Here is a 9,304-nt window from a genome sequence, read left to right as displayed (position 1 = left end):
ACTTGGTATTAACCACAGCACCAGGCAGAACAATGGGAGTCCTTTAATAAACGCTTGCAGAATTTAATAACATATTGAGAATAAGGAGAAAGATATGGATTGTAATTTTATTAGTGAATATTTGTCCTGAGACAACTTTTTCATTAATCCTCTCAGCTCAGTTCATTTCTTTTTTTCTGGAAGTCTTTGACTTCCTATACTTCATTGACGTTGTATTTATTCTTCAGTGTCCTGATTGTCTTTGGCTTACATTATGCTAGGTGGCAGTTTCCTGTGGCAGTTGTGTGGAGTCTCTTCCTCCTTCCGGTTCCCAATAGAACTGACATTCCAAGAACATCTTTCTCTCCTCCAATACGGGCACCCAATGTAAGCTGCATGGCATCCTCTGTGTTGACCAGTCTGACTTTTTAATAAAAACCTTTTTTTGAGACACTATTTTGTACCAGCTATTAAGCTTGGTGACTTACAAGTTTATGGTTCTCAGAAAAACCCAAAGAAATTTTTATCCCAACAATACAGATACAGAAATTAAGGCTCAGAGAAATTATATTATTTGTCTATAATCACATACTAATCTTTAGTTGGAAGAATTAAGACTTGAATTCACATCTGCCCGACATCAAAATCTCTTGAAAACTGTTCCATACTGATTCCCATAAGACTTTACCTTCACAGAAAATTTCTAACACCTCTTTGCTTCTTCAGGACTCTGCTTTTTGCCTGGTGATGAATTTTAATCACATATAGTTATATGTGCTAAACTACTAGGGTGCAGTACTGCCCAAGGAACAAATGCCTTAACAAAGGAACTATAAATGTCAAATAGCTTTAAGGAGCAATATTGTGGCTGGAAATAGTACTACCTTGATAATCTGGTGATGATATTTTGTAACTTTTCCCCTACTTGTCACCTTCTTCCGCTTTTAAAGTTTATCCTCCATCCTGGGTTTCTTATTTCTTGCAAAAGTATGAGAACAGAGATAATGTGTATTGCTAGGGTGGAGGAGCTGTTTGACTTTTATAGTTCTTCAAAGGTAAATCTGTCTTCTTGACAGGATGGTGCTCTCCTAAGGTGGGAACCATGTTTCCTTTCCCTTTGATCCTGTGACTTGGGGCTGACTGTGAGTGCTGCGCCACTGTCATCATCATCATTCCCTTGTCACATTTCTGCAGGTCCCATTTTTTTGATGGTCCTCTTCAGAGCAGCCTTGACATCAGCGTTTCGCAGGCTATAGATGATGGGATTGAGGATGGGGGTGACCACAGCATAGAAGAGGGACAGAAGAGGGTCAGTGGCTGGATCATAGCTGGCCTTAGGGCGGATGTAGATGAAGATGGCTGTGCCATAGAAGAGGGAGACCACAATCAGGTGGGAAGAGCAGGTGGAGAAGGCCTTTCTGCGGCCAGCAACAGATGGGATCTGGAAGATAGTAACTAAGATACGCCCATAAGAACCCAGGATGAGGCCAAAGGGGCAGAGGATGATAAGGGCAGCGGCCAGGATTATCTGTAATTCATTAAGTGAAGTGTCTCCACACACCAGTTGTAGGACTGGCTGAATCTCACAGAAGAAGTGTGGGATGGCATTGGGGCCACAGAAGGGCAAGGAGAAGATAAAGGAGGTGTGGCCCAGTCCCACCATTGCTCCACAGGCCCACGCTGACCCTGCCAGTTGTAGGCACACCCGTCGGCTCAGCAATAATGGGTAGCGGAGAGGTTTGCAGATGGCTGCATAGCGGTCATAGGCCATTGCTGCCAGAAGACAACACTCTGTGGCACCAAAAAAGAGAAAGAAGAACATCTGGAGGGCACAACCAGAGCGGGGGATGTGACACTGGCCAGTGAGAAGGTGGTGAAGCAGCAAAGGGATGGTGACAGAGGTGTAGCCAATCTCCAGGGCTGAGAGGATTCGAAGGAAGAAGTACATGGGAGATTGGAGGGCAGAATCAGCTGAGACTAGTGTCATGATGAGGAGGTTGCCTACCACAGTGAGAAGGTAGATGGTGAGAAAGAGAGAGAAGAGCAGGCTCTGGAAGTCAGCCAAGTGGGAGAAGCCTACAAGGATGAATCCAGTCACCATAGAGATGTTTGCATTCATCCCGCTCACATGCCTTTGGACTGGAGGACAAAAGAAATAGAAAGAAAAAGATGGAATTACAGAATTGTGAAATGGGCAAAGATGACCTCTTTTGCATCTGATCAAAGCATTGAGGTTCTTTTCTTTTAGAATTTCATGAACTTTGAAATTAGGCAGCCCCGGGTTGAATCCAGGTTCTGTCCTTTGCTCACTCTAGGAACCCTGGGCAAATATTTCCCGATAGAGCCTACCTTTCAGAAAGACATGGTAAATTCTGTATTTAACTTCTCCCTGGGGATGTCGATTGTCTTATTCAAGCCTATTTTTCTCTCTTTTGTTCATTTTACATCCTTCCCACAGTGCCGGAGATTGAATTTCCCCTCAGCAGATTTTTCTAGCTCAGAGGCAGAATTTGTTCCATTGTTAGGGTGTTAAAAACCTCATTCCAAGTCAAGGGAGTAATTTTCTATCTGAATTCTTCTCCCTCTCTAATTCTCAGCTTATCTTTTTCTGTCCTTCTTTGATTTGTTTTCTCTCTTTTTTTCCTCCAACCTGCCTCCTTTCTGGCCAAATTTTCACCTCTTCCCCCTCTATTTTTCCTTTTTTCAGCTTTTCAGTAATGAGATCTGCTAAGATCTTCTTCTTTTTCTATCATTTTACCATCCTATAAATTTCATAGTTTTCATGAAGAGGGAAAGAATTTGAATCATCATCATCTCTTTCAAGCTCCTGTAGGCAGTTAAGCAGTACAATTATCCAGAGGGGTAGGATCTCTAGTTTCTAAAATGTTGACAAAAGTCTTCCTTGACTGCTTGTTTTTGCATTTTACAGCTTCTTAACCTTAATTTCCTTGTACTGCAACACATAGCAAATTTCCAAACAAGCCACATATACTTAATATGCAAACTCCACAGATCTATAAGTTAACATATTATATGTCTAAATGCAAGCACAGGAAAGTAGCCCAATATTCTCAGATGCCAGGTTCCTCTAAGGTCCCAAATAATGCATATATTATATATTCTTACAAATGTCATTACAAATTCCAATGAGAGTCAAAACACTTTAAATGAAAAAATATAAACACTTAAACATATACATAAATCCAAATTCTGTGCAAAATATAACCATATAAAAACATGTAGTAAAAATACAACCCTAAAGACTGATATCCTTTTGCAGTTGGAGAGTTTGTTCATTTGGCCCTGGGGCCTCCTTCAGTGCTTTCCAGGAGATGTTATCTGGATAATGTCTTTCTATTTGGAAAATAACCAGTAACAAAAGCAGATAGTATTTGATGACTTGCTTATTTCCTCCTCTCTTTACATGCTGGATCCCTTGTGAGGAAAGTACTCTTAATTTGATGTCTCTTTAAGGTCTCTAAGGACCTGCGTCTCCAAGTGTATTTGACTTTCTAATGGAGAGAGCTCTTTGCATAGCCAATTAATCTGTTATTTTGGAATCTGTTTCTTAGACAACAAGAACTACAGGCTGACCTATCAAAAAGATTTCAGGAAAAACGTACAGGGTTGTTGCTTTGTCTTGGCTTTCCCACAATATCTCTGGTTTAACCTTTTTTTTTTTTGCATGGGCAGGAACCGGAAATCAAACCTGGGTCTCCAGGCATGGCAGGTGAGAACTCTGCCTGCTAAGCCACTATGGCCCACCCAACCATTTTTGTTTACTTCTTTGTCATGATTTTCTTATTTCCATCACTGTTGATGTCCTAGTACACCTACAAAAAGATCTTCTCCATGTTGAAATAGAAATAATGCAGTTATGCCCATGTCATTGTTGCTCATATAATTTGCTCACCATTCATAAAGTCCCTTGTAAATTTCAATCATTCTAGAGAACACTAAGAATACAAAAGAGAAATAAACTCATTTATTTTGACCTTAGTGATCTTATACATGTAATTTTCCTAGAAAACTGCCCCTAGTTTCTCTTTCTTTGAACTTTTCAGTGATTATAGAAGAGATTTCTTTGTATTGTAATTATTTGAACTTATTGTTTGGCTTGTTTTATTCTATGTTCTTACATATTCCATAGATATGATAAAGCCTATTTGTTAGATAGGATGTTTTCAATAACAAGCCCAAAGCTCAAGCAGGTTTAAACAAGTTAATTTTTTTGGCTAGTGTAACTGGAAGTTTAGTGCTAAATTATATCAGATATCCTAGTTAGTTTCCTTAAAAATTTGTTTGTGTCTGTCCTTTTGTTAGGTTTATCTGAAAGGAATAGGAACTCAAAATACCAGTGCTTCAAAGAGGATGAAAATTGACTTATCTTTCATTTAAATGTCTGAAGTTTTGCAGTTCAGACTGAAGGAGCTGCTCTGATCCATGAAATCTTCAGGCATCCAGTGTCCTTTTAGCTCATCAGTCTGCTACCCTACATAGGGCAGAATGGAGTAAGGAAAAAATATGGCAAGGTACAGAAATCATGTCTATCTTAAGGCAGGTTTCTGTGGTTTACCTCATTACATTTTTATCTTGTGCTCATAGACCAGAATTTAATGACATGCTTACACATAGCTTCAAGGGAGGCTGGAAGAAGTTTTCATTCTTGGATTCCCATCTGCTTAGATAAACATTCTACATGCATAAACTATGCAGCATGCTTGCCAGAAAATTGAATGTTGAATTAATTTGAATAAAGAATTAACTTGATTATAAATACAGGCATACCTCTTTTTATTGCACTTCACTTTTTTTGCACTTCACAGATACTGCATTTTTTTATGAATTGAAGATTTGTGGCAACCCTGCATTGAGCAAGTCTATTGACACCATTTATTTCCAACAGCATATGCACACTTCATGTCTCTGTGTCACATTTTGGTAATTCTCACAGTATTTCAAGATTTTTCATCATTATTAAATCTGTTATGGTGATCTATGATCAGTGATCTTTGACATTACTATTGTAATTGCTTTGGGGTAATTGTTTTGGGGCACCATGAACTGTGCCCATATCAGATGGAGAACTTAACTGATAAATGTTGGGTGTGTTCTGACTGCTCTACCCATTGGCTATTCCCCCATATTTCTCCTTTTCCTGGGGCCTCCTCATTCCCTGAGACACAATAATAGTGAAATTAGGCCAATTCATAACTATATTATGGCCTCTAAATGTTCAAGTGAAAGAAAGAGTCACATGTCTCTCACTTTAAATCAAAAGCTAGAAATGATTAAGCTTAGTGAGAAAGGCATGTTGAAAGCCAATTGGCTGAAAGCTAGGCTTCTTGAGCAAACAGCAAGCTGTGAATGCAAAGGAAAAGTTCTTGAAGAAAACTTATTTATTGGTATACATATTTTATATTCACATACCATGTAATCAACCAAAGTGTACAATCAGTGGTTCACAATATCATCATCTAGCTATGCATTCATCATCACAATTGACTTTTTCTTTTTTGTAAAAAATAACATATACACAAAAAAGCAATCAATTTCAAAGCACATCATGACAATTAGTTGTAGAACAGATTTCAATTTGGAATGGGTTACAATTCCATAATTTTAGTTTTTTACTTCTAGCTGCTCCAAGATATTGGAGACTAAAAGAAATATCAATTAAATGATATTTGTTAAACCTTATCTTTTCTTTACAACTCCACCATCAACTTTGATCTTTCCCCCATTCTTTAGGCATATTTGGGCTATGCTTATTCTATCTTTTTCATATTGGAAGGGGCTGTTGATAATATGGGATAGGGAAATAGAACTAATTGATGTTCTGGAGAGGCTGTCCTTTCTTGAAGGAAATTAACAGTGCAACTCCAGGGAACACATGGATGATAAGAAAGCAAAACAGCCTTATTGCTGATATGGAGAAAATTTTAGTGATCTGTATAGAAGATCAAACCAACAATAACATTCCCTTAAACCAAAACCTAATCCAGAGCAAGGCTCTAACTCTCTTCAATTCTATGAAGGCTGAGTAAGGTTAGGAAGCTGTAGATGAATAGTTTGATGGTAGCAGAGGTTGGTTTATGAGGTTTAAGGAGCGAGGTGATCTCCATAACTTAAAAGTACAAGATGAAGTAGCAAGTGTAGATATAAATGCTGCAGCAAGCTATCCAGAAGATCCAGCTAAGATAACTGATAAATGTGGCTACACTAAGTGTAGATGAAACCACCTTCTCTTGGAAGAAGATGCCATCTAGTACTTTTCTAGCTAGAGAGGAGCTGTCAATGCCTGGCTTCAAGGCTTCAAAGGATAGGTTTACTCTGTTGTTAGGGGATAATACAGCTGATGACTTTAAGTTGAAGACAATGCTCATTTAGCATTTAAAAAACCTAACTATGTTAAGAGTTATGCTAATTCTATTTTGTCTGTGTCTATACATGGAACAACAAAGCCTGGATGATAGCAATCTGTTTACAACATGGTTGACTGAATATTTGAAGCTCACTTTTGAGGACTACTGCCTCAGAAAATAAGATACCTGTCAAAATTTTACTGCTCATTTATAATGCCCTTGGTCTCCCAAGAGTGCTGATGGAAATATACAACAAGAGTAATGTTATGTTCATAACTGCTAACACAATATTCTTTATGCAGCTCATGGGTTAAGGAGTATTTTCAACTTTTAAGTCCTATTATTTAAGAAATACATATTGTAAGTCTATAGCTGTCATAAATAGTGATTCCTTTGATGGATCTGGGAAAAGTAAGTTGAAAACCTTCTGGAAAGGATTCACCATTCTAGATGCCATTAAGAACATTTGTGATCCATGGAAGGACATCAAAATATCAGCATAACCAGCAGGAGTTTGGAAGAAGTTGGTTCCAACCCTTATGGATGATTTTGTGGGGCTCAAGACTTTCATAGAAGAAGTAACTGCAGATGTGGTGGAAATAGCAAGAGAACTAGAATTAGAAGTGGAGCTTGAAGATGTGACTGAATTTCTGCAATCTCATGGTAAAAGTTTAATGGATAAAGTTTTTTCTATGGATAAGCAAAGAAAGTGATTCTTGAGATAGAATCTACTCCTGGTGAATATGCTATGAACACTGTTGAAATATCAGCAAACAATTTATAATATAATATCGAGTTGATTGATAAAGCAGTGACAGGATTTGAGAGGATTCCAATTTTAAAAGAAGTTCTACCATGTATAAAGTGCTCTCAAATTGCAACACAATGCTACAGAGAAGTCTTTCATGAAAGGAAGAGTCAATCAGTGTGGCCAATTTCATTGTTATCTTATTTTAAGAAATTACCCCAGCCGACCCAATCTTCAGCAGCCACTAACCTGATCAGTGAACATCCATCATTATTGAAGCAACACCCTATACCAGTAAAAATATTATGACTAAATGAAGGCTCAGAAGATGGTCAAAAATTTTTAGTGGTAAAGTATTTTTAAATTAATGTAAATACATTGTTTTTTAGACATAATGCTACTGCACAATTAATAGAGTATGGTGTAGTATAAGCATAACTTTTATATGTACTGGGAAACAAAAAAATTCATGATTCCCTTTATTGTAATATTTGCTTTACTGTGAATGGTTTGAGTGGTCTGGACCTGAACTTGCAATATCTCTTAGGTATACCTCTTTTGGAGATTTCTGGACTTTATTTGGTTCTACTTACTGTTGTTTATTCCTAACTATATATCATATTGTTCTTATTATATTAATTTATAGCACTTACTATCTGTTAAGTCTAGCTCTCCTTCCCTCTGCTCCTCTTTATGCAATTCTCTTGATTTTTATAGGAACAATTCTTTAGACAAATTTTACTAATATTTTACATAATTTTAAAGATTCCTCTAGTTGGTATTTTATTTGGAATTACATTAAACTTATGTATTAATTTGGGAAACTTTTTTTGGTTAAATTGTGTCCCCATTTAGAAACCTATTATATATGTCTATTTGTTTGCCCTGTTAATATTATTTTATTGTATATTTCAAAAATAGGTGCTCTACTTATCCCCAATTATTTCAGAATTTTCCTTGGAAATTCCAATACTCATTCCCTCCATATTCACAGCTTACTGATATTGCTAGGGAAAAAATGGAGTAATTGATTTTTTGTGTGTATTTATTTTGTATCCAGCCACCTGAAAAAGTCACTTAATTTTAGAATTTTCTATAATCCTTTGGGATTCTTAGTTACATAATCTAGCTAAAAATAATAAAGTCAGACTAAAGATAACTTCATATAATTTTTCCAACTAGTACACTGATTATATTTTTGCTGCTGCTTTTTTAAAAAAACTTCTATAACAATATTGAATAATATTGGTAGTGGTGTAACTGAAATACTTTTTAACACTTTACCATTCAGATACATATTTTTAGATCATTATATTTAAGTAGGATCTTCTTATTCCTATTGTACTTAGAATTTATACTGGATAAGCCCCTGTTAAATTTTATTTAATAACTTATTTTGTGTACATTTATACCATGTGGTACTTTTCTTTATTGATGTAATTTCTATGATGAGAGATTTCTTGTCATCCTGAATTCAGAAAATAGACCTTATTTTGTAATACTATATTATTTTGATACACTATTAGATTGTTCAATAGCATTTTATTTTGAATTTTGCAATTATATTTATAAGTGAGATTGATGCACTTTTCTATTCCATCTTTTATCACGTTTGACTATTAGGATAATATTGACTTTATAGAATCAATTTAGGGCTTTCTATCTTTTTTATGAGCTGAATTAGTTTAAATAACATTAGAGTTATTTGTTTTTAGTGTTTAGCTAGCACTGTAAAACTGTTCAAAGTGCTGCTTTTTTTTTGGTAGTAGATATTTATCTTTCTAACTGAAAGAGATTTAAGTTTTCCAGGTACTCCTGATCAATTTCTTTTAAGTGCATTTTTAAAATTGTATTCATACAAAATAAAAACCATTTGAAGTAGACAATCACTGACTTCCCGCATCAATATATGGTTGTGCATTCATCCCTATCACCAATTTTAGAACATTTTCATTCCTCCAGAAAAGAAATAAAAATAAAAAGGAAAACCCAAATCCTCCCATACCCTTTATCACCCTCCATTATTGACCCATAGTATTGGTGTGGTACATTTGTTGCTGTTGATGAAAGAATATTAAAATATTACTGTTAACTCTAGTCCATAGTTTGCAATAGGTACATTTTCCCCCACATAGCCCTCTATTATTTACTCCTTGTAATAGTGTTATATATTTGTTCTAGTTCATGAAATAACTTTTTTTTTTTGGCATGG

At 36.0% G+C, this 9,304-nt stretch overlaps 1 protein-coding gene across 1 annotated transcript; it reads right to left on the bottom strand.

Annotated features, from left to right (window-relative positions):
• Nucleotides 1–1,159: 1,159 nt before the first annotated feature.
• OR10C1 (olfactory receptor family 10 subfamily C member 1) lies at nt 1,160–2,149 on the bottom strand. Its single transcript, XM_077159188.1, has one exon. It carries the CDS (start codon nt 2,096–2,098, stop codon nt 1,160–1,162), a length of 939 nt encoding a protein of 312 aa, XP_077015303.1. The 5' UTR covers nt 2,099–2,149.
• Nucleotides 2,150–9,304: the final 7,155 nt, after the last annotated feature.

The sequence above is a fragment of the Tamandua tetradactyla genome, chromosome 5, assembly GCF_023851605.1.
Source record: "Tamandua tetradactyla isolate mTamTet1 chromosome 5, mTamTet1.pri, whole genome shotgun sequence".
In the NCBI taxonomy this organism is placed as follows: Eukaryota; Metazoa; Chordata; class Mammalia; order Pilosa; family Myrmecophagidae; genus Tamandua; species Tamandua tetradactyla.
The sequence above is the reverse complement of the archived record's forward strand: the minus strand, read 5'-3'. Positions and strand labels throughout refer to the sequence as shown.